The sequence below is a fragment of the Grampus griseus genome, assembly GCF_964374135.1.
Source record: "Grampus griseus genome assembly, chromosome: 1".
Classification (NCBI taxonomy): domain Eukaryota; kingdom Metazoa; phylum Chordata; class Mammalia; order Artiodactyla; family Delphinidae; genus Grampus; species Grampus griseus.
The window spans coordinates 95,358,157-95,384,685 of record NC_139017.1 but is presented as its reverse complement, the minus strand read 5'-3'; the positions used below and the strand labels follow the sequence as shown (position 1 = coordinate 95,384,685).

Here is a 26,529-nt window from a genome sequence, read left to right as displayed (position 1 = left end):
TAATAACATTATTTAACTTTAAGGTGCACAAAGTGTTACTTTGATCCATTTATATATTGTAATATGATTGCTGTTATAGCTATATTTATCACATTACATAATTATAGTACAATATTGTCTATATTCATTTTACTTTGCATTGGATCTCTTTGGCTTATTTACTACTCCTTGCAAGTTTGTCTCTCATATTCTTTTGTTTTTGCTTGTGGACATGTGTTTATATCACTTTTAACGTGGAAGAATCATTTATAGCTAGATTCAGCCCACAGGCAGTAGTTTGCCAAATTCTGGACACTTAATGTCTATCGAATCTAGAAATAAAATAAGTTAACAGATCACTGTTAGCCAGAAGTAGGACAGTGATGAGCTTCAGCAGATAGGGAGCAAGCATCTTTTGTTAAATAAGGACTGAGTATTGTGTCAGGTTGAATCTTACTTTTATGAGAGTCTGTTGTCTTTGATTCAAAGATCAAAAAATATAACAAAGAATCATGGAATTAAGAGGATTTGGAGGGAAATACCTATAGTGAGAAACATACCAAAAAAACTAATGATCAGTTGTAAACTCAAGAACATTAAATGATATGAAGTTAATGATAGCCAGGATGTTTTAAAACAGCTTTATTGAGATATAATTTACATACCATAAAATTTGTCCATTTTATGTGTATAGTTAAATCAATTTTAGTAAATTTATACAGCTTTGCAACATGCCCACAGTCCAGGTTGTTTCTGTTTTTCCTAAGGTAATTTATTTTGTCATAGCCAAATCTTTGAAATTAATAGTTTCAACCTGGAAGCTTTATGTATTGAAGGCACATCTAGTAAATGACAGTTTCAATCTTCTAGAAATAATATGGCTGCAGATAAAAGGGAATAAAGTGATCTTTGTGGTCATCTTTCTGTCTGGCCAGAAAAAAATAGCCACCAGGGAGGAGAATCGAGGAGAAGGGAAATGACATGAAATACCTGCACTCTGATTAGACCTTTGCTCTCTCCTATTCCCAGATACCTCACTGACGCTTACAGTGAGAACCACTGCCCCTTTCCCAACTCCAGTGCCAGAGCTCTGCTCATAACCCAGGTCTCTCTGAGACCACAGCCCACTGTAATGAATTTTTAGAGCTACTGTAACAAAATACGACCACAATACAGTTTTAGAACATTTCCATCAGCCCAAAAAGTTCCCTTGGGCCCATCTGCCCATCCGTCTCCACTTTACCTCTGACCCCAGGCAATCACCAGTCTACCTTCTGTCTCTGTAGTTTTGCTTTCAATAGAAATTTCATATAAATGAAATAATGCAAAATGTAGTCTTGTGTCTGCACTTAGCATAATCTTAGGAGGTTTATCTATGCCGATACATATATCAGTAGTTCCTTTTACTGCTGTGTAGTATTCCACTGTACAGGATATACCACATTTTGTTTATCCATTCACTAGTTGATGAACATTTGGGTTGATAGCTAGATGTTTATAGTTATTAGAATTTTATGTACTTGTCAAATAAGTGCTTGTGTAAATACGCACTCCTGTGAAGTTTAAATCCTCCATGCAAAAGTCAGAAAGAGCATACAAACAGAATAAAGCACAAGAGTAGGGAGCAGAAGCTCATGCACCTATAACATTAATTTCTAATTATCCTCTGAAGAATGTGGTCTCTATCATTTGTTACCTGTTGTCACATCTGTTGTTGATTTGCAGGTCACTGTCCAGTAGGCCAGATATTTCTGGGATTAACAGTTTTTCTCCCCCTGTTTTCTATACTTTAATCTGCATCTTCACCAGACTTGTATGGGCTTCCTCAGGATGTTAGAGAGACATGGTTAGAGATGGGCTCAATCCCAAGGATGGATGATCTCGTTCTTCCTAACCCTGCCACCTAATGATGACCAAGTTCAGATTTGTGCTGCGGCTTAACACTATTACTGCTGAAAAGATAAACTTTAAAGTCTTTAAGCTTTATTTCAGCCAGCTTTAAATATGTATCAAAGTAAACATTCATTTAATTTTAACTTTAATATTGGGGGAAAGGTCCCAGTGGCATTGGATTTCCTTAGAGTATTGTTTTAGACTCGGTTCACAGAGCACTGTGGGATTATGGAGGCACCCTAGGGGCCAGCATGCCTGGCAGTCGGGGTGGGCTGGGTGTTTGGGTGGTAATCCAGGCCCCCAACCCTTCTTCAACTAAAACAGTTTTTTATTTTTAAATCTGTTTTTACTTACAAGTTTGTCAGTAGGATTTATTTAAACAGAGGGCTCCAAGGCTTAAAAGAAAGTTTGAAGCCACTATCTTAGAGGTTATTACATATTTTTTAGTTAAGAATCTAATTCTTTTCTCTTTCTGCAAAAGAAGAAAGTATAAGAAAACTGGCATAGGTAGGAGGAGGAAAGGGAAACTGCAGCAGGAGGACTGACATAAGTCAGAGTCTCTGTGGTGTGGAAGTAAAGGAGCCAGATGTCCTGCCTAATCTCTTTCTATTGATCTTGGTTTGTTGCAGGTTTCAGCAACATTTGCTGCAAGTTTGGTAACCAGCCCTGCAATTGGCGCTTATCTTGGGCGAGTGTATGGGGACAGCTTGGTGGTGGTCCTGGCTACAGCGATAGCTCTGCTAGATATTTGTTTTATCCTTGTTGCTGTGCCAGAGTCATTACCTGAGAAGATGCGGCCCGCGTCATGGGGAGCGCCCATTTCCTGGGAACAGGCTGACCCCTTTGCAGTAAGTTTATGCTTTTTCATTCACTTTGACAAAAAAATGAATGTGTGATTCAGCGCAGCATTAATGTTTTGTTGTGGATGTTTCTTTGGGGAAAACATCATGATGGATTTTTAAAAATATTTTGAAATACTTTTCGGAATACTTTTGGGGAGGATGAGAATAAACTGGGGGGAAAAAAAAGACAACTAGCTATCTGTATATACACTGCCAGAAGATATCTCTGCATGTTCTTAAGAATAGTTCAGTGTTTTGATATAAAACCTTGTATTGGTCTCTTTCTTCTTCTAGTCCTTAAAGAAAGTGGGCCAGGACTCCATAGTGCTGCTGATCTGCATTACGGTGTTTCTCTCCTACTTACCGGAGGCAGGCCAATATTCCAGCTTTTTTTTATACCTCAGACAGGTAAAATTCTGTTCTACCAAGGTGGACTTTTCTTTCATTGTTGAGTGCCTTAGTACAAAATATTTACTCTTGAGAGAACTTTAAGAGCAGGGACTTTTAGAAATGACTATCATTTAAAAAATAATGGCTCACTAGAATTAACCTCCTGTTCAGTGTGGCTGACGTTCCTTATGCATTTCTATGAAGACTTTTGGCTTAGGCAAAAAGATGATTTTCCTGTCAAAGTGTGTCATTTGAGCTTGTTTATGTTATGTGTAGCTTATACGGGTGATGGGATGCTTTAATCCATTCACCTGCTCCAGTCTCTTTGTGATTTAGAACATATATTTGTAAAGCAGCTAGCCAAAATAAGAGCATTAGTTCTTTTCTCCTTGACACTAATCTTACTAGGCAGAGATTTAAGCCTTTATCAGTACTTGTAAAAAGCACAAAATGGTGCAATATTTATTTGTAAAATGGATTTTGAGTGCTTGATAGCGGTCTCCTATTTAGGAAATCAAAATTACGGGATTTAGATTTACTTAATCTAAGTTATGTAGCTATTATTTTCAGTATCTAACACTTATTATAATTTTGGTCCTCAGTGAAAGCCAGATTCTTCCTCTGAGGAGTTACTTGGTTACAAATGAATTGCATTTTCTTTTTCTGGCTGATTTAATGTTAATATACAAGTAGTTGCATTAGTATGGTATTTGTTATGCTTATTTTATTAATGTTACTTTTTCTGGAAACCTTCTAGATTATGAAATTTTCACCAGAAAGTGTTGCAGCATTTATAGCAGTCCTTGGCATTCTTTCCATTATTGCACAGGTGAGTTTCTTTTTCGTTAGAGGGAGAGATGTTCGAAGGTTCGGAAACATAATTCTGTTAGTATAGGTAGTATTGATTAGATTTGGGGGACTGACACGAACTAATCAACATATGATGTGTAAACCAGAAAGACAGTTTATTGATTTACACTAGCGTATTCACCTGCATAAAATCAGAAATTTTACGTTAGTCTTGTTCTACTGTTGATTGATTCATTCAGTAAATATTTATTGAATACCTATCATGTGTCAAGCGCTCATGATCCCTGCTGTTGTAAAGTTTGCATTCTTGTGGGTTAAGAGAATGAGTAAGCATGTCAGTGTAAACATATCAGGTGTAATGAAAACTATAGAGAAAAAGGGCACAAGGGATGTAGAGCGTGGCTGGGGGCAGGGTGTTATTTTATTTGGGAGGGTCGGGAAGGCTTTGCTGATACAAGTGACATTTGAGCAGAGAACCAAAGGAATGAGGAACAATCGACTGGAATACCTGGAGGAACAGTCCACTGGAATATGCCAGAACAGAACTACAACTCTGAAAGACAATTCCTGGCAGGTGTAAGAAAGAGCCAGGGGACAGTATGGTTCTGGTGGAGTGAACAAGGGAGAGAGTGTCAGGAGATGAATTCTGAGAGGTGGAGAGGGACCAGATCGTGTGCGGCCTTCTGGGTCATCATAAGACTTGACAAGAAGATAGGAGGGTTTTGAGCAGAGAAGTGACATGAAAATATTTTTATCTTGGAAACCCAGTTGGTAGCTGGTGGTTGTTTGATGAATAAGATATTAATCAACAGAAGAATCTGGATTTTCTTAGGAGATATTTCATCTGGCCTTCAGACTATCTCAGTTCCACTCTTTCTCCTTTCTGTGGAAAAAACCCCTCCCATTTCTTTCTGTTGGGCTATGTTTTTTCCAGACTCTGTAAACAATCTACTCTAACACTCTTTTCCACCTTAGATCCAATCTACTAGGTTGCAGCTTTTTCTATTTTATTCTACTCTTAAAATGGAAAGTAAAGTCCATTTAATAGTACTTTGGATGTTTCACCAGCTTGGAGGTAGGATTGCTTCTGCAGATCTCATCATTTATGAATTTCTGGTAGATTTAGTGATAGGCTTCAAATTTAAATTTAAATTGTATAATATACTTCCCCCAAGGCCTCAGAAATATGCTCTTTAGCTTTGGGGGGAAATATATTGTTGCCCATATATAAAAATAGCTTAAAAAAAAAACCTTTCTGAACACAAAGGAAAGTGTACTAAGACTAGAGCTTCATGAATTATCAAATGTTAAACTGACCTTGAATCCTGAGATAAATCCAGCCTGATCATTATGTCTTATCTTTTTCATATATTGCTGAGATTAGATTTGCTACTATTTTATTTGATTTAGATCTTAAAGAGAACAGGCTAACATTTACTATAATGACACTTAAAGAGGTTAGTAGTTGTAAGGTCTTAAGTTCCGTTTCATACTTAACTGAGCAGGCAAGCTGTCGGTGGGCACCTAATAAATTTGGGCACACTGTAGACTGCTTGAATGATGAGTTGAAGGTGCTTTAGAGGAAATCTTCCCTCTGCTCAGTAGATTGCATCAGGCATAAAGGAATACAGGATGGAAAACAGTCCCTAAGAGCTCAGAATTCAGGAGCGCAGACATGTGAACGCAGGAGGGGGCGTGGTTGGGTTTGCATTGGAAAGAGCCCTGCAGCAGCAGGGTCATGAGGGCTGTGAATCTAGAAGGAATGAGCCACGACCCAGCCAGCGTTGCTAGCACAGCAGATACTGTAAACAGAAACATGGTCTACAAGGAATACAGTACTTAAATGACCACTCAGCTTTTGGGGCCTACACAGAAGCATAGTTTTTGAGATGTAAAATCACATTTCTCAAAGTGAGAAAATTAGTTGAACTTCAAAAACAGGTGAATAGGCATATGTAGTCTGCATGTAAATATTGATAATTAAGTTTATGTCATTATATGAATTAAAATATCAAGTAAAATTTATAGCCCCAAAGGAAGAAGCATTAGCTTATGCTCTCATTTATGGCAAGTATACAGTTGAGAATGACTTCTCCCCTGTTGACCTCTAAGTGAAAGACTAGTGTCTTTGACTCTCCTCTCCAGTAGCACAGAGCCTGCCTCTCTTTATTTTCTTGCTTGCTCTTGTGCCTTTGTTCCTGCCGTCCTTACTGCATCCCCCTTTCACCCCCTAAGTATACCTTCTCTGAGTTCTCGTATTAACTTGGGTGTATCTCTATCATGGTACAGAATACACCATATTATGAATTTTACCTCTGTTTACTATTTTTGCCTCAGTAGCTTTGTGAGCTCTAGTAGAGCTCCAAGAGGATTGCGAGGTCAGAATTACATCATATTTGTCTTGGTCACTCTAACACCCTGCACTGTGCCTGCAGCCCAGTAGGTGCTAAATTAGAGGTCATTGGTTTTTTCCCATAGTGATTTTAAAACTTTAAAAAGTAGTAGTAAGCATTTAAAAATTGGGAGGTGTGATATAAAAATATGGAAATGCAGCTTCTCCCCCAAATGAGGAGATGTGGTAACATGAATGTGACCTTCAGTGGAAGCCCCATGGTTGCTGTCCCCTTCGGGCCTTTGCTCTCTGGTTTGCCATAGGCGCCATCACTTCCTTGGCACCAGCAGGCACGAGTTCATAATATTTGCACTCAATAAACGTTTACACGAGTGCATGGAGATAGTTCTACACATTTCCTCAGTGCTGTCACACACCTGGTGGGCATCTCACCCTTGACATGGCTGTGACTGCAACCTGGCTTCCTTCCACCCAGTGCTGTTCATCTCGTTCAGTGGCATCACCACTCTCCTGGCTGTTGGGGCCAGGAACCTTGGTGCCATTCTTGATTACTTTTTTTCTCCTTCTCCCACACCCGGCACATCAGATGGTATCTCCTTTCACTTCTCTCCAAAACATATTTTGAATTGAAGCACTTCTCACCATCTCCATTACTAGGAGCCTAGTCTAAGCCAAGACCGTAGCCTCCATCTGGTCTGTTTCCATGTTTGTCTCCCTACGGCTTGTTTGCCACTTGGCAGAGGAATTGCTGTAAAGTGGGAATTGAGCCATAGTGCTCTCTTGTTTAATATTCCCTTCCTGTCACAACCAGAATGAAATCCAGGCTCTCGACGTAGCCCCCGTTTCCTCCGTTCTCCGTGTCGTTGAACACACTCCAGCCCAGGGCTTCGTGCTTGCTTCACCTGCAGCCGCGCGCTCTTTGCCCAGATACTCACATACCTCCTCCTCCTCACTCAGCTCTCGCCTCAGATGTCGCCTCAGAAGGGCCTTCCCTGCACATCCTGGTTGGAGCAGCACCTCTATCACATTACCCTGTCTTATTTTCTTAGAACAGCTACAACCTGGAATTATCTGGTTTGATAAGTATGCTTACCTCCGTTTTCCCTCTACTAGGAGGTAATCTCTTTGCTGACCAGTACTCTGACCTGGGTCAGTGCCCTCAGACCTAGAATAGCCATTGGATACAGTAGGAACTGGGCAAATATTTGTTGACCGAGTGACCAAAGTTGATGTCAGTTAACTGTTAATTAGCTGTGTCATCTTGGTTAAGTCATAAGTCATTTTAACCTTTACGACTTGGTTCTCTCTCTTGGTTCTCTCTGTTCTCTTTAAAATTTTTTTTTTTTTTTTAAAAAAAGAACTTATGCTAGGTGCTGGGGATACAAAGATAAATGAGAAGGAAGTCCTTGCCCTTGGGAGAGAATCGATGTCCCAGTTAGAGTATCATATACACAGGAAGTTTTTCTTCTCTGAGTGCTCGCTCTGGGTGAGTTCCCTTTCATAGCTGTGGTTGTTGAAGAATGTACTCCAGGGCTCTGTGCTTTGTGGAATTCAATCTCACGCTCACCCGATTTAAGGGAAAATCTCAGAGAGGAAAGCTGTGAGTGTTAATTGTTCAAGAATCCTTAAAAGGATCTTCATTTGCTTCCCGCTGGCTTATTTGTGATTAAGCCTGATTAAACTCTTAAATGATTGTCTCAATTTAAAGAATTTTAAACTTACACTTGATAATTTTGAGTTTAGAGTATCAGCCAGTCATCAAGTAGTGATTTCCTGAATTATTTTCACTTCTTCCTCTATGGACTTAATAGCTATCTTAAGGGGTATGTTTAATACTAATGTCCCCAAATGTTTGCTGAATTTTTATTAACTTTGAGAGAAAAGCAAGAAAACCCAATTCATAATGTTGTTTATTAAATGTGCCGGGCACAATGCTAAGTATATCATTTCATCTAACTCACATGACACAGTTTTGAAATAGGTACTATTATCACAGTCTTTTAAGAGACCAAACTGAGTTTCAGAGTGAAGTGACTTGCCCAGGGTCACATGGTTAGAGCCAAAATAATGATTAAGGCTGTTTTTCCCAAGGCTGTGTTCTTAGTTATTAGCCTACACGACTCCCAAGTCATACTTGTTAAACTGATCTACTGTTCATAAAAGCATCAGCAATAGGTTAATTTAGGTGAAGGATATATGAGTAATTGTACTGTTTCAGCTTTATTTAGTCAGCGTTTTGGATTAACTTGGACCTGTAAAAACTTTTTTAAAGCTATTACATAACAGGGATCTCTAAACCATGAGTTAGAACCTTTCAACCCTACTGTTTACAATTTCTGATTTTAAGTGGTCCTCAGTAGAAATGTACTGAACATGAAGTTCACCTTTTCTATTTTCAGTTTTCTGACTTTTCCCCTGAATCTGGATCTGTGTCAGCAGAGGCACCTTTCATCTGCTTATATGACCTGGAGTAATGGTCTCAGATATATTCAGGGCAATTGTTGCTGAAAAGCCAAAATGTAGAAAAGTGGTAATAGTCCTTTTATATTATAGATTGAAATAGGTCACCAAATAGCTTTTTTTCTTTTCAGTATTAAAAAGCTTATTCTATTCTAATAAGCCACTTTGATTTTTCATATTTTCTAGACCATAGTCTTGAGTTTACTTATGAGGTCAATTGGAAATAAGAACACCATTTTATTGGGTCTGGGATTTCAAATATTACAGCTGGCATGGTATGGCTTCGGTTCAGAACCTTGGTAGGTACAAATATTTTAATTTTCTTAATTTTGGTGTTTGCCGTGTTTTTGTTTTTTTCAGCTTTATTGAGGTGTAACTGACAAAACATTTATATTTCTTAATTTGCTTCTCAATTAAGGCTTAGACTTTAATCTGTCTCTTAATATGCTTTTTTTCTTTCAAAGTGTATATAACACAGGTTTCTCCCTTGTGTATTTGTATACTCTATAGTGGCTTGAGGATAGCAGAGTGACATTTTGTATCTAAGCAACAGGTTGGGTTTTTGAATGAGATGGAGTTTTTCAATTTCTAATGAGCATTTAATCCAGTTTAGTTTGTCAGAAAAACACATGTAATCCCAAAGCAGCAAGGTTAGGAAAAAAAAGTTGAGTAACACCAGTGATCATTACTGATGGCAAAGAAGTCCAGTTGTTTTGGTCCCGGCTTTATGCTGGGAAAGCTCTCTGCTTTTCTTGCCAGTCTGGTTTCCTGCAGGGAGGTAATGGTAATAATGCTGCTGTCAGGTTGCGCATGCACACCTTTGTGCTCAGGTATTACAGGACTGAACTCCACAATGTGCAGTAGTGTTTCATTCAACTGAACACATCATCTCTGTTTGGACTTGGATATGAGTAAGCACCAAGAGTGTGTTTTGATGGATGTTTTATTTTTCTGTCTAGACTTGCAAAAGAGGTGCTCACAATTTATCGAAAACATTTCTTTTAAACATCAAGCCAGTAGCACATTTAGATCAAATTAGTGATTTCTTCGCACTGAATCACAGGTCTCTGGGAACCCTGCCGTTCTACTAGCGAACGTTTGGAAACATTTAATGATGTTTCTCTACATTCTCTCCCCACCTGCCCAAGTCCTGCAGAAATAATACCCAACACACTTTACAGTTTAGATGTGATGTGTGATATCCCAATTCTACATTGAAACCCACAGCATTCTTGTGAATAAGTCGTTGTTTTTCTGCTTTCTAGAAGAGTAAACAGGGTTAGACTTTTAAGTGACTTGTCCAGTCACATAGGAAAGAAGGAAGAGCAAGTATAGTTCTTTTTCCTGTACCACAGCCATTTCTCTTACTTGATTTTAAGTATGTATTTTGACTTTGACAGGTACAGTGGAGAAGAATAATAACATACTATTTTTGTTTTGCTGCTTTTGATTGCAGGATGATGTGGGCTGCTGGGGCAGTGGCAGCCATGTCTAGCATTACCTTTCCAGCTGTCAGTGCACTTGTCTCACGAACTGCTGATGCTGATCAACAAGGTGAGTTGATAAGACCCAATGATAATTATTTAAAAATACAGAATATTCTAATCCTCTGTTCTGTCTCTTTCCTAAGTTCTGAAACATAAGCGTATCTTCAGGGTAGAGAATTTTAAATTGCTTTCATTGTACTCAGTACTCTGTAATGGCCCAAATGGGAAAAGACTCTAAAAAAGAGTGGATATATGTATAACTGATTCACTTTGCTGTACACCTGAAACTAACACAACACTGTAAATCAATTATACTGCAATAAAATTTTTTTAAAATAAATAAATTGCTTTCACTGCAAAGAGGAAAAGCAGATTCTAGGGTATTATCCTTAGGTAGATAACCTTGTCTCTCACTGTGAATATGTGGCCCTGTCTGTTCTTTTGCTAGAAAATTTATTGATGAAGGTTAGTCACCTTATATTCACTAACCATTTATTTATTACATAAACAATATGCTATGATGTTCTAGACATCTCAGGGATACGCAGATAACCCTTTCATTAACACTGTATGTTTGTCACCTAAAGACACATAGAAAATGTATTTTTATTGTCTTACACTTTTGTGGCAGGAACACTTAATTCTTAAAATACTAATAGGTGAGGAATAATTCTTTGAAAAGCCTGTTTATGTCAAAAGGAAAAACAGGGGCATTACAAAAGAGTGGCAGAGGTCACTTAGTTATAAATAAGGAAAGGCCTGTGGCCAAATCAAGCTGCATTTTAAATTTGGGATAAGATCCCAGAGGTAAACAAAAATCAAACTCTATAAAAAGGGGCTATATTTGGGGTCTTAAGTAGCTGCTTGGGGACAGAATTTTTAACAGCTGTGCTTATGAACTCATGCTGATTTTGAGCCAACATATTTTTTTTTAAAGGAAATACAGTGCTTTTGCCCCCTTGTTTCTACATTAGACCTGAGCTTACATTTGCATCAGATAGCTCACTATACTTTGTAGAGCTTCTAAGTAATTTTGATGCCACTGCAGTAAGTTGCTAGTGTCTGGTAAGTTTTGCCTTTAGAATAAGTGATTTCATGTTTGTATCGGTTCTAGGGTAGGAAAAAATAAGTGGTACACTAAATAACTTGTTTAAACAATTCAGGTGTCGTTCAAGGGATGATAACAGGAATTAGAGGATTATGCAATGGTCTGGGACCAGCCCTTTATGGATTCATTTTCTACATATTCCATGTGGAACTTAAAGAACTGCCAATGACAGGAACAGACTTGGGAACAAACACAAGCCCACAGCACCACTTTGAACAGGTAATTATAAAAATATAGTTCATTTGGCTGGATTGAAAGGTGATGTTTTTTGGTCACTAAAGCTTTTATTTGAGATTCTTAGATTGAATAAAAACACTTAAAACCAAAGCCTAAGGGACTATGTCCTCCTATATACGTACTTCTTTATAAAATTGGCTGTGTGTTCTTTTCTTCCCTTGATAATTAAAAAATTATGTATTCTAGTTTGTCTTAGTATACCTAGTGGCATAGGTAACAGCCATTTGTCTATACTACTGTTTGTCTTTCATCTGAGGCTTCTGGAATGTTAGAGGTTCCCTGTATCAGGTCTGCCTTCTGTAGAAGAATCAGTTAGGTGCTGGTAAACATCTTTGTTCACTTGCTCGCTATACTCCCCTCCATACAACTGAAAACATTAACAGCGAAACACATTATTTTAGCCAGTACAAACAACTCATTAGTTCCCTTGTATTTAGCAGAGTTCTACACTAATCTTCTAACCAGTTAAGACTACTTTTAAATAAAAAAGAATGTTTGTCTGTGGGCTCTACACAGGTAAAACTGGCAGTGCAAGGTTTTGCTAAGAATGAATGTGATTTGGGGCTAAAACACAGGTCTGTTTGATTCTTCTCATGGTAACGACATTATCTGTGTTTTCCTTACTTTGTCACTAGAGAATGTAGTTACCTTTTTAACAAAGAAAATGGTAATTGATTCTGCTACTGTAGTTAATATTATATACTACTTGATTTTACTTGTGAGATCTCCGTTTTCCTCTTGAACTAACAAATTAAGTGAAGGTTCATGGAATGTGTTCAGATTTTATGCTATAAATGACAATATATTTTTGCATGTATTTGTTTTTAAAAAATCTTTTGGCTGTTTCTTGGGTCAGCTGTTATCCCCCAGAATTTTATGTTGAGAGTGTGACAGTGTTTCTTTTCCCCTTGAAAAGGGAATGTTTTTTCTAGCTGTGGCTTTAATGAAAGAGAGGAGTCATTGGCTTATAATTCACAGCAATCAGTTACTACTAAAAGATAAGCAATTTCTTGTTATGAACAAAGAAGTCTTTGCAAAAATCCTAATTCTCTTTTCCTTCCTCAGAATTCCATCATCCCTGGCCCCCCCTTCCTCTTTGGAGCCTGTTCAGTACTGCTGGCTCTGCTTGTTGCCTTGTTTATTCCGGAACATACCAATTTAAGCTTAAGGTCCAGCAGTTGGAGAAAGCACTGTGGCAGTCACAGCCATCCTCATAGTGCACAAGCGCCAGGAGAGGCCAAAGAACCTTTACTCCAGGACACAAATGTGTGACAACCGAAATCAGGAAGACTTTTCTATCAGCACCCAGGTCTTAGTTTTCACCTATAGTTCTGGACGTACATTCCATTTCCATCTACAATGTACTTTAAGATTGTCTTAAGAAATGTATCTGCATGAACTCCGTGGGAACTAAAGAAAAGAACTGGACAGTTTTCCAAAGATGTTACAATTTCTTTTGAAAAGAAACCTTTTTGTTTATTAGCACCAGTTTCTTGCCATTAAGCTTTTTGTTTTATTATACATCCTTTAATTAAAATTTAAAACTATATATGTAACTTCTTAGATACTAGCAATGTCTCTGCTACCATTTCCTTCAGGTGTTGAGCTTTAACTATTTATGCTGACTCGCAGTGAGACAGAGTAGGTAGTATAGTGTGGAACTGTTCATTTTAACATTGTAAAATCGTGAGTCAGATTTTAATATTGTAAAATCTTGGGTCAAATAATTCAAAGCCTTAATGCAGATGCACTAAAGTAAAGAAATGGTAAATGAACTGTTTGCATTTAAAAAACAAAACTCTTAAGAAAACTATATTAAATCTGAATCATGTTTCAAGCTTGTTTGTAGTAATTTTATTTTAAACATTATTCACTACTGTTTTTGAAATGAGAAAATATCAGCCATTTAGAATTTAAATTGGGGTGTTTGGAGCCTGTAAATCTAAATGCTGGCTCGCATTTGTTCCCCAGCTACTTATACTATACCACTATTCTTTTAATGTTTGCATAATCATAAGAACCTCAACACTTGAATACATAATCTAAAAATTATATAGTAAAGCTGGTAGCCTTGAAAATGTCAATGTGATATCTATATGTAGATAAATATATATAGTGGCCTTTCAGGACTGTCACAGTAACACTTTATTTACAGAGCTAATGTTTGTCCTAAATTTTCAGGACCCTAGAAGAGAGCTTTATACAATTACTGATGTGAATTTCTCTAAAGTGTATATTTTTGTGTCCAGTTATATTATTTAAAAAAGTGTTACTTTGTAAAAAATTGTACATAAAGTATTGTATAGTTTACACTGTTTTCATCTTATGTGTGGTTACTGCTTAATGCTTTTTAAACTTGGAACATTCACTATGGTTTAAATAAGGTCTTAAAAGAAATGTAAATATTCTGTTAATAAAATTAAATATTTTAATGATTTTTTTTTAAAGAAAGTCTTGATCTGTGATTCCCTTATGAGGGCTGTTTTGGCTTTGTTACTATATTTTTACAGTAACAAATCAAAGCATTATACCTTCTCCCTTTGAATCCATTTCATTTCCCTCAATAAAATACTGTTGTAGGAAGACAAAAGCAAAGAAATGAAAACTTAGTTCATAAATTAACTGTAAGTACTTAATTTTCTAAGCACAGGTGTTGTAGGTCAGTCCTATGTTTGTTTTTACATACTGCTTACATGTCAGATTCCCAAAATATTAATACTTTATTAACAAAGCTCACAGTTTACAGAAATACATTAAATGCAATATTTTGATTATTAACACATGTACAACTGCACACAGCAAAACAATTTCAAATAAAAGTTTAAGAGGTAGATCAAATAATTAGCACACTCGAAAGTCTGTGTATATATATTTAATACCAAAAAGTCTTTAGCAAGTTTGATATCAAAATGATCTCTATATCTTTTGGGAATTCTCCCAGTTTTCCATGTGTGGATATGGAAAAGGATATCTATATTTAAAAAAAAGAGCTACCTGTATGTCATTTATCCTATCCAAACCCTTGTCACAAAGTTTTATATTACATACTATTTACAGGAAAGATTCCAATATTGCCAGAAAGTTTCTTTCCAGATTATTAGTGCTTTCAAGTTATTATAACTGAGTATTCTTACTAATATAGTATATCTAAATGACAAAAAAATATATATAAAAAGTGACTACCTAATAACAGTTATTAAATTTTTTAGTTTAAGACAGCTTGTGGTTACCAGCAGTTTCAAAAGTATCATAAGGAAAGACTCAATACTGTGGCTTCATAAAAAAATTAGCAAATATTTTTTGTCTTACCATGGAAGCCAATAACATTAGTAGGTCATCAGTATCCTGAAATGTCTCTCTTCCTCATCTGTGTAATAAGGTCCTTGAAAATATTTTTTTTAAGTATCACATGAGCATGAGCAATCTCTGCAAACAAAATGATTTAGTTTTCTTAAGAGAATGCTACTCTACTGGATGGTTGTCTGTAAGAAAACAAAATGCAACCCTGTGATCCTGGGTGAATATTTTTTAAATTACCTCATTTTTCCCAAGGAACAATTCTTATTTGAAACTTTTAATTATAGGGAAGAGAAGAAAGTTGTAACTTCTAACATTATTCATTTTGCCTACTTTACTAATAAGCAAACATGAAAATGAACCTATTTTGATATAAGCAAAATGAATATTCATGATGCTCTCAGTAATTATTTTGTGTAAGTACTAATTTTTAAAACAAATATTCCACTAATACAGATTTAACTGCATAACAAACAAAACTCCAAATGAAGGAGAAAAACTGGATGACTGTAGACTTCCAGGAAGCATTAAAATCCATAAACTGCACCTCAAATGACTAAAAGCACTTTGTACCTAATCTGGTCATATAATTAGACTGTCCAAGATTTTCTGTACAATAAATTTATCAAAATTACTTAACAGACTTATTCAAAAGATAATTTAAAGGTTTCAAGGAAAATATTTACTTGCTATGAAGAATTTATTCATTTAAGGTAATTTCAGGACTTTTCCCTTTACTGTAAATATCAATAATATATCTCAAGAGATAATTATTTTCCCTTAAAATTCTCAGGTGGCAAATTTAAAACTTTTATTGTACTAATGAAAAGGATAAAATGAATTGATAGCATTCTTTGGTTTCATACTAGTATATATATCTGAGCAGGTTTTAATTAACTGAGTTATTGAATATGATTAGAATGTCCCCTTACAAGGATCAACTCTTTCCTTAGAACTTCTGAGAATTTCTAAGGATTAGTTTAATAAAATTCATACTATTATTCTACAAAACACCATGTTCCAAACTAAAAAGAATCTTCACCCATTCCCTAGTACAAATATGCCCCTCTAAACTGCATAAACGACAGCAGTGCTTAAAGGATCCAAACAATCTAATACAGTAGCTCAAGTAAACTTTGAAACTTGCTTATTCAGAATTTCATCTGTGTTGTTTCTATATTAAAACCATGCTGAATTTCTAAAATTTCAATAAAAGTAAAAGATGACACTAGGATTAACTGTTTGGTAGCTGCCCAGGGAAATACGCTGAAGATGTAGAAGGGAGGACTACGGGTTTGGAAGATGTCTGTAATGCTCCTAAAGTGCCGTCTTTTTGATGGTCTGCAAATGAGGACAAAAAAAGATTATCTGCATTCACTTAAGTCTTTATATAATACATTTAATTAAACCACAGTGTACAATCCACTTCAGAAATGTCTTCTCACCTGGATTATTGAATAGATTTTGGTTGAGCCCACGTAAAGGAATGCTGTCTTCCCTTTTCTTCAGATATTTGGATTCCAGCCCTAAATTTTCAGCACTTGAAAGGAAAATAGTAATTATTTACTTATTTTAACAAAGTCTTACTTTCGCTTCAGTAAAGTTTGAATGTTTAATCTATATACATACATATACTATGTATGCAATAATATAAGTTATATTTATAGCTTTGTTCAAAACAAATCCCATTTTTCACTGGGTTCTTAAGCAAATAATTCATCTATTCATAAACCAAAGTATACTTCTTCCCAGTAAAGAGTAAGTTATCTTTTTCCTTTGACCAAAAGCTCCTCAAAATTTTGTTATGCTTCAAAGTTGTCATTATTAAACATTAGTACACATTGTACAATAATGAATTCTGGTCAGATGAATACAAATATGAAATTTTGAAAAACCAAAGGAGGGGATATTTCTGTAGTTGTATTTTTCCTCTTTCAACCACGATATTCCTTCTTTCTAAATCTGTCTAGTATTAACAGTTTCTATATTAGTACACCTGCAAGAAGTTCAGGGCTCTTGCAAAACAATGACATTTTATCTTTAAAATTAAATGATGGTCTTTTCCCAATTTTCAGAAAAGAATTAAGTGGCTGAATAGGTGTCTTTTCCAATTTAAAATTTTTTCTTTAACCTTTGCCACTTGTTACTAGCTGACAACAAAACAAACCAATTCTAAACAAAAATCTCAAAATAGCTGAACAGTCCCAATTTTATGGACACGATTATGTTTGATTTTGTACCACAAATATGATCTGTAAGTAAAATTGTTCTTAGTGTGGTATGATGGAGTTAAACAAATAAACAACATGGTGTTCTACCATTAATATGAATTCTAGGTGCTCTGCCACTAACAAATATGAGCTTAAATATAACAAACACATACATTTCAGGACCAAAGAATTCTCACTTTTAAAAAACAGAGGCTCATAAACATTAACTATTTTAATACTCACCTTGGTACTAATTTTAGAGGAGCCAATGAGTGAAGAGAGCTGGAATAAGAAGCCTCTTTGAGCCATGACAGTAATTTTTTAGTTTGCAATATACTGGGGATGGTGACAGCTCATGATAATGAGTGCCAGCAGACAGGCCTTAAAGCGATTACATTTTAAGTAAATAAAGGCACAATAAGAAAACAGTATTACAAACAAAGACTACCCAGAGAGACAAGTTTGCATCTATAAGTTGTTTACTCTAGCTACAACTCACTGATTCAGCAAACTTCAGTACATAAAACCTGCTTAAGATCTGAAAAAATAGGCAAAGAATCTCTGAGTAGGCAAAACAGAAGTCACAAATTGGCACTAAAGCTTACTTATGTTAGCTTGGCTAGGGGGCAACCTCACAAACCCTTTTACTCTTATATACCCCAGAATTCTAACAGTTTAACCAGCTGATTTCTCAGTTTACTTTACACCGGAAGCAATTACTCAGAAAAACAAAGAGCTTCTAGAGACAGACACAGCCATACAGGAAAACAAAAGCAAAACAGCCAACTCTGAGGAATTTAAAACATTTCTATCTATTTGCCCAAGAATATATGAAAGGGTGTTCTTCACTTATGTAGGAAAATCCCTTTTAAAAAATTAAATTTTACTATACGTCTATCCTACAGTTTTAAAAAATGTGAGAAACCTCTTTCTTATAGCTAAAAGGGACTAAGTCAAATCCCACTGATCAGCAACTTAAAACGTTACATAAATAAGTGGTCATAATAGCTTTCAAACACTGATTAAAAACTCCCTTTCAAAATTACAAACATTAAAAAAAATTACAAACATTAAATTTTATGTCAAGAGCTTACTTTTCCTTATCAGTTGAGCAAGGCATACTAACAGTTGTTCCTGATTGAACATCTCCTAGTGATGTACTTGGTTTTGGAAACTGCAAGTTAAACTGCACCTGTAAAGAGGGAAAACATGTAACTGAATTAGTGAGAACTGAGACAGTTCTATATGGAGATAGGTGGTTAAATTTTTTCTCTGATGAATATAGACCACAGAAGTTCAAGCTATATAACACAAGCACATTTTATTGAGAAGATTTAATTTAAAAATCCATTTCTCCTTGACAAAAAAGTTCCTGTCATATCAGCAAGATGAACAGCACAAATTATCTTAATTATTTTGAAACAAAAACATGAACACTAATACATTTAAATGTTATTGATGCTAAAAGTAACCAAATACCACGATGATGCATTTACCTCATGCATTCTGAGAATTCTTCCCTTTTCACGAACTTTAAGCCTGTCATATTTAAGGATTCTAAATGAGTGCTAGGAATTTGAATACTGAAATAGTCAAAAGCAATCCAAGAATCTATACAAAAGTCCAAACTAAAATATCAAGCATATAGTATGTAATAGTTTATTTAAAGTAATAATGACTATGACTGAGGGGGTTTCATACCAGGAATGGGTTCTATGTTAGGAAGTCTATAAATGTAAGTCACCATACTAATAAATCAAAGAAAAAAGGTATGATGACTCGCATAAAGAAAAAAAAAAGAAAGAAAGAAAAAAGGAAAAAGGCATGAGAAGATAAATATCTATTTTTGGTAAAAAAAAATCATAATAAAATAGGGAGAGATACTAGCTTAATAGGATAAAATTATAAATGAGAAAGGTATATGCTGCTGTCCTTGGCTATCAGGGTTCAATATTCTAAAGATATCAGATCACATTAAATACAAAGAGGATTTTTAAAAAGTGAGATAAGCTGATTTTCATATTCCTTATAGAAAAATAAACATGCAAGAGTGAAGAAAATTTAAAGAGTATATTAATACATAATATAGTTTCCAGCCACCAATAATTAGAAAACCAGACAAAATAAACAAAAAGAATGGTCCCAAAAACTGAACAACTGGTAGGGCAGAACTGTGATCTCTAAGAAAAATGTGATCCCTACAACTGACCCAGCTTTTTAATTAGAGGTACTTCCTGACTATAGGGACAGAGAAAGAACATAATTGCTAAATGGAGGAGATTAAAATCAGTTCAGGGAGGATGAGGTGCCTGGAGGCTGCAAGGCAGAATTCTGAAGAAAAGGGAGCTATAAAGAGAACAAGCCCCAGAAATCTACACATGAATCCCCTTGAGTTTTTGCTGAGTACTAGGAAGATGCATAGGGTAAAACTCCACAATGCTGGGCAAATAAAAATGGGAGTTTCAAGCTGAACAATTTCCAAGGTTCATAATCATGGAGACAAAGTGGACAGTCCTTGGTAATCATTTAGGGCATTCTGTGGGGAGCTTCGTAACAGGGCTGAACTATCCTTGAGTAAAAGCTACTTTAAATGCATCCTAGTAAAGCTAAAGGAAAAAAGAGAAAAACAAAAAAACTCAAAAAGGACCAAGGGATCCACAAGTAACTTAAATAACTGCCACCCTTTAAAGGAAGATAACAAAATTCAGATAATCAACAATGTAGCATTAACAATGTTCCACATCCTATCAGAAATTATTAGAGGACTTCCCTGGTGGTCCAGTGGTCAAGAATCTGCCTTCCAATGCAGGGGATGCGGGTTTGATCCCTGGTCGGGGAACTAAGATCTCATGCCATGGGGCAACCAAGCCCATGTGCCACAACTACTGAACCCATGCACCTCAATTAGAGAGCCCGCGCACCGCAACGAAGAGCCCTCACTCTGTGGAGCCCATGCACCGCAACAAAGATCCCGTGTGCCACAACTAAGACCCGAAGCAGCCAAAAATAAATAAATAAAATAAATATTAAAAAAAATTATTAAAAATGACAAGTAGGAAAACATGCGTCATACCAAGAAAAATCACTCAACAGAAACAGATCCAGAGATGATACAAATGATAGAATAAGGATGCACATGTTAAAACAATTATAACTATGAACAAGGATGTAATGGAAATTAAAAGTATGAGAAAAATGCAAGATATAAAAAAAGAATGAAATGGAACTTCTAGAGATGATAAATATCTAAAATGAAAAGTTCTCACTGGACAGAATTAACAGCAAATTAAACAATGCAGAAGAAAAGATTAGTGAACTTTAAGAAAGCATTAGAATCTAATATATATACAATGAAGCAAACGAACAGACTCAATGGGACTATATCATGTGATCAACCATGAGTAACTGTAATACTAAAAGGAGATAATAAAAAAAGTGAAGAGGGGCTTCCCTGGTGGCGCAGTGGTTAAGAATCCACCTGCCAATGCAGGGGACATGGGTTCAAGCCCTGGTCCAGGAAGATCCCACATGCTGCGGAGCAACAAAGCCCGTGTGCCACAACTACTGAGCCTGTGCTCTAGAGCCTGCGAGCCACAACTACTGAGCCTGCTCTCTAGAGCCTGTGAGCCACAACTACTGAGCCTGCGTGCCGCAACTACTGAAGCCCGTGCGCCTAGAGCCCATGCTCCACAACAGGAGAAGCCACTGCAATGAGAAGCCCACACACCGCAACGAAGAGTAGCCCCTGCTCACCACAACTAGAGAAAGCCCACGCGCAGCAACGAAGACCCAACACAGCAATAAATAAATAAGTAAGTAAGTAAATAAATAAATGTTTTAAAAAATAAAAAAGTGAAGAAATAATGGCCAGGCCAAAACTGTTCAATCCAGGCAACTATGGAATGATGGCTTCAAAATGCTGAAAGGAAAAAAGAAACTTGTCAACCCAGAATTCTAAATGTAGAGAAGATAAATTCAAAATAAAAATGTTATGAGATTTTTATGAATTTCCCACAGACATGCACTATAAGAAGTCTTAAAGAGCTGCACTGTAAGAAATCTTCATTACAGGAGAAAGGAAAATGATACCAGATGAAAATGTAGATCTACATAAAGGAATAGAGTTGTGTAAATAGTAAGTATATGGGTAAAAGGACTTTTTCCTCTCTGTTTAATTTATTGAAAAGATATCTGATTGTTTAAAAAAAAGTGGGACTTATAACAAATGCAGAAGTAAAATTTTGACAGTAGTTAGCAGGACAGGAATGAGGAAATGGAATTACTGTAGGGTTCTTACATTATATGGAAAGCAGTATAAAATTTTGAAGATAGATTATGATAAGGTGAAGATGTATACTGTAAACTCTAGAGCAAACAAAAACTAAAGCCAATAAGTAGAGACAAAATAGAATGCAAAATAAAATCAGCAATTAATTGAAAAGTCAGGATTAAAGTAGAAAAGAGGGACAAAGAACAGATGGGATATATAGAATACAAACAGCAAGATGATAAAACGTATGAATATATACATTAAATTTTAAATTGTTAAAGACAACGTCAGAATGGATGAAAATATAAGAGTCAGGTATAGAATATCTAAAAGAAATCCAGTTTAAATATAAAGACACAGATTGGTAAAAGTAAAAGGAAAGAAAGTGATACATCATGTAAACACTAAGAAAGCCAGAGTACAATATTAATATTAAGGTACAGTCTTCTTTCTGTTCTGAGAAATGAAAAAAACAAATTCCTAAGGGTCAAAGAGAGTGAGGAAAACCCCCCTTCTTTCACAGTTGTCTTCTGCCCCAACCCTCAGGCAATTCAATGGAAACAGAAGCTACAGGGGTAGTAATGATGATAACAGCAGTGGCCAAGCAGGCACCTAAAACTCTGAAAGAGGGCAATCACACCCTCTGACCAGAAGTGCTGTGGTCTCACAAGCATGATACAAATTCTCATTATATTTTTTCTCTCTCTGTCCTCCCAACGTTTGGCACCAGACACAGACACAACTGCAGGAACTGTGTCTTAGACCAAGGGAATTTAGGTCCATGATTTCTAGCCAGTTTTCAGGAAGAAGGACTCAGGGGATTCTGAAATCTGGGGGGAAATCAAAGAGACAAAGGAACTCAAGAAAGAGATCCTATAAAAGCTGTATATGAACTACTGGGTTCTATTCTAAGCTGGACATGCAAGATCTGACCATAGTCACCATACCAAAGGCTCTGAGAACTGAACTATGGAGTAAACCACCACCCAGGTCACAGAACAGGCACTAGATGGTGTACACACAGACAGATCCAAATAACACGGGCAAACTCTTTAAGAACTGAACTGACACAGAAACAGCAGCCTACAAACAGTAAGTCAGAATTTGCAATTTGAACATAACAAAACTATTTGCTACAAAAAACAATTTTTTTAATTAAAAAATTTTTTTTAAATTCACATTCTCCTTAGGATTTAAACAAGATCTAGAGTCTCATAATATTCAATATTGGATCCAGACAGAATCCAAAATCACTCAAAAAAGAACCTGTAAAATCTAACTAATCTGCAAGGCAAAAAACAAGCCAACAGATGTCAACTCCAAGATGGCAAAGATATGGAATTATCAGAAAGGCAGTTAAAAGTATCTATTATAACCATGTTCTAAGAAGTAGAAGTGAATACTCTTGAAATAAATGTAAAGAAAAAGTCTCAGTAAAAAAAAAATAGGACATGTAAAAAAGAAACAAATGGAAATTTAAGAACTGAAAAAATTCACTGGATGGACTCTATAGCATTAAACTGTAAGATCAATCAATAGGAATTATCATATCTGAAAAACAGAGAAAAAAGAAAGGAAGAAGAGAGCCTCATAGACCTGTGGGAAAACATACATGGTCTAACATTCATGTTGCCTGAGTCCCAGAAGGATGGGGGAAGAGTGTAGGGCAGAAAACATTTTTAAGAAATAATGGTTGTTGGGCTTCCCTGGTGGCACAGTGGTTGAGAGTCCGCCTGCCAATGCAGGGGACACGGGTTCGTGACCCGGTCCAGGAAGATCCCACATGCTGTGGAGCGGCTGGGCCCGTAAGCCATGGCCGCTGAGCCTGCGTGTCCGGAGCCTGTGCTCTGCAACGGGAGAGGCCACAACAGTGAGAGGCCCGCGTACCGCAAAAAAAAAAAAGAAAAGAAATAATGGTTGAACACTTCCAAAATTTGGTAAAAGGTATCAACTTAGAGATTCAAGAAACCTAGCAAATCCCAAAAAGGATACAAATAAATTCATGCCTAGACACATCATCAGACTCCTGAAAACTAAAGGAAAAGAATAAATCTTGAAAGCAGCCTGAGAAAAAGGATGCATTATATATAGTTGAACAACAGTTGGAATTTACTGCTGATTTCTCATCAGAAATCATGGAAGTCTGAGGGAAGTAGAATATTTTTAAAGTGCTTAAGGAAAAAAAACTATAAATACATTATTCTATGTCCAGAGAAAATATCATTCAGGAATGAAGGTGAAAGAAGCGTGTTTCCAAGATGAAGAAAAACAAAGAAACTTCTTTGCCAGAAAACCTCCTCTAAAACAAAAGCTAAATAATATTCTATTATTCAGGGAAGTGATATCATGGAAAACATGGAATACCAGGAATAAAGGAAGAGCAACAGAAATGGTAAACAGGGATAAATATAATGGACCATGCTTCTCCACTCAAGTGTTTTATACATATGTATATTGGTTAATAGTAAAAATTACAGCACTGTCTGATAGTTTCCAGTGTATAGCTGTAATACATATGACACACCAAAACAAAGGGGTAAAGGTAAAGGGACTATACATGGTAGTAAGGTATTTATATTCCACTTGAAGTGGTAAAATATTAATTCTATACATACTGTGAAAAGCTAACTATATTTATTATGATGCCTGGAGCAACCACTAAAAAAAAAAAGTGTACAAAGAGATATAATAAAAAACACACCAGAAGAACTAAAAAGGAATATTTTTAAAATGTGCAAATAGTCCAAAAATGAATTCAAGAAAGGGGAAACAAAGGAATGAAAAATAGAGGGAACAAACTAAATATGCCCTTTACCTGAAAACCATTTTAAATAGGATATACACAAGTTTAAAGAAAAAGGTTGGAAAAAGATACTCCATGGAAACACCACTCGAAAGAAAACCTGAGTAGCTATATTCATATCGAACAAAGTAGACTTCAGAGCATGAAAAATTACCAAAAATGAAAGAGGAAATTACATAATGATCAAAGGGTCAAGCAACCAGGAGGACATAACAATTATAAAGGTGTATGCACTGAACAAAAGAGCTTCAAAATACGTGAGGCAAAAAAATGATAGAATTAAATGGAAAACTGATAGAAATGGAAACACCCATAATAATAATTGGAGATATCCAATACTGGAGATACTCCTCTCTCAGTTAACTAATACAAAGTCAACAAGGATGTAGAAGAACTGAACAAAATCCACCAACTGAATTTGACTAACATTTAGATCAGTGAAGTTTATCCCAAGAATGCAAGGCTTATACAATATTTGAAAATCAACATAATACATCTATTAACTGATGAGAGAAAAATCACACAATCATATCAATGCATTAAAAAACCACTAGTAATGAGTTTAACAAATGAGTAGAGCAAGTTTTCAGGATACAAGGTCAATATACAAAAATCAATTACATTTGTATACAGCATCAATGAATATTCTGAGAAAGTAATTAATCAAACAATTACATTCACAATAGCATCAAATGAGTAAAATACTTAGGAATAAACAATAAAAGAAATGCAGAATCTGACATTGAAAACTGTAAAACACTGATGAGAGAAATTAAAGGATACTTAAATAAATGGAGAGGCATATTAACATTCATGGATTTAAAAATAAAATGTTGTCAAAATGACATTTATTCCAAAATTGATCTATAAATTCTATATATCCTATCAAAATTCAAGCAGGCTATTTTGTAGAAGTTGACAAGCTGAATCCAAACATTTATATGGACATATTAAGTATCTAAAATAATAAAACAAGTTTGAAAAAGAAGAGAGTTGGTGGATTTATACTACTCAATTTCAAAACTTAATATTATTAAGTCACAGTAATCATGACAGTGTGGTATTGGCACAAGAACGGACAATCAATGAAACAGAATTAAGAGTCCAGAAATTCTTACATTTATGGTCAAATAATTTGCCTAAATCAACAGTATTTAACAACTGTTACTGAGAGAACTGGATATCAACATGCCAAAACAAAACAAAAAAACCCAAGACCCTTACCTCATTCCATACATAAAACTCATACTATACATAAAAAGTAGCTCGCAATGGATCACAGATCTTATTTTCCACCTGTGGTTGCACAGAGTTCTTAGATACAACTCCAAAAGCATGATCAACTAAAGAAAAAAATTTGATAAACTGGACTTCATCAAATTAAAAACTTTTTGTTCTTCAAAAGAGAAAATAAAAGAGAAGCCACAGACTGGAAGAAATATTTGCAAACATTTATCTGATAAAGGACTTGTATCCAAAATATTTAAAGAACTCATAACTCAAGAGAAACAACCTAATTTTAAAACAGGCAAAAGATTCAAATAGATATTTCACCAAAGCAGATATACTGATGTCAAACACACACATAAAAAACTGCTCTCAACCTCATTAGCTTTTAGGGAAATGCATGCTAAAATCACAAGATACTTCTACACATCTACTAGAATGCCTGAAATTAAACAACTGACCATATCAAGTGTTGATAAGCATACAGAACTTGAACTCTCAGACTGCTAGTGGTAAATGGCACAACCACTTTGGAAAAGTGTGGTAGGTTCTTAAAAATCAAATATATATTGACAGCCAATCCATTCCTAGGTACTCACCCCAGAGAAATACAAAGACTTGTACCCAAATGTTCATAGCTTTATTTGTAATACCCAAAAGCTGAAAATAACCCGAATGTTCATCAATTGATGAATGTATGGATAAGCAAGTTGTGGTATATCCATACAACGAAATACTACTGAGCAATTAAAAGAATGAACTACTGATACACACTACCACCTGGAAAAAGCACAAAAAAGACATGCTGAGTGAAAGCAGACATAATGTATGACTCTATTCATCTGAAATGCAGAAAGGCAAATTTATAGAGACAGAAAGCAGATCAGTAGTTGCCTAGGGCTGGGGGCAAGAGTGTGGATTGGCTTCCCTGGTGGCGCAGTGGTTGGGAGTCCGCCTGCCGATGCAGGGGACATGGGTTTGTGCCCTGGTCTGGGAGGGTCCCACACGCCGCAGAGCAGCTGGGCCTGTGAGCCGTGGCCGTTGGGCCTGCGCGGCCGGAGCCTGTGCTCCACAGCGGGAGAGGCCACAACAGTGAGAGGCCCACATACCACAAAAAAAAAAAAAAAAAAAAAAAAGAGTGTGGATTAACTGCAAAAAAGCAC

The 26,529-nt window shown here is 35.9% G+C and overlaps 2 protein-coding genes across 5 annotated transcripts in view; one reads left to right on the top strand and one right to left on the bottom strand.

Moving 5' to 3' along the window:
- The window catches only part of MFSD14A (major facilitator superfamily domain containing 14A), a 38,224-nt gene extending 24,286 nt beyond the window's left edge, over positions 1-13,938 (top strand). For 2 of the 3 annotated variants that reach the window (XM_082650946.1, XM_082650945.1), the window contains 7 exons: positions 2,502-2,720; positions 3,009-3,122; positions 3,862-3,933; positions 8,914-9,026; positions 10,184-10,281; positions 11,378-11,541; positions 12,625-13,938. In XM_082650946.1, coding sequence (XP_082507072.1) covers positions 2,502-2,720; positions 3,009-3,122; positions 3,862-3,933; positions 8,914-9,026; positions 10,184-10,281; positions 11,378-11,541; positions 12,625-12,831 — 987 coding nt within the window. In that variant the 3' untranslated portion in view covers positions 12,832-13,938. The remainder of the gene's footprint in view (positions 1-2,501; positions 2,721-3,008; positions 3,123-3,861; positions 3,934-8,913; positions 9,027-10,183; positions 10,282-11,377; positions 11,542-12,624) is intronic. The other variant, XM_082650947.1, reaches the window with a different exon arrangement.
- A 449-nt stretch (positions 13,939-14,387) lies between these two features.
- The window catches only part of SASS6 (SAS-6 centriolar assembly protein), a gene marked incomplete at its 5' end in the record, with an annotated part of 51,638 nt that continues 39,496 nt past the window's right edge, over positions 14,388-26,529 (bottom strand). For both annotated transcript variants that reach the window (XM_082650764.1, XM_082650765.1), the window contains 3 exons: positions 14,388-16,197; positions 16,302-16,396; positions 18,161-18,258. In XM_082650764.1, the coding sequence (XP_082506890.1) occupies positions 16,091-16,197; positions 16,302-16,396; positions 18,161-18,258 (300 nt within the window). In that variant the 3' untranslated portion in view covers positions 14,388-16,090. The remainder of the gene's footprint in view (positions 16,198-16,301; positions 16,397-18,160; positions 18,259-26,529) is intronic.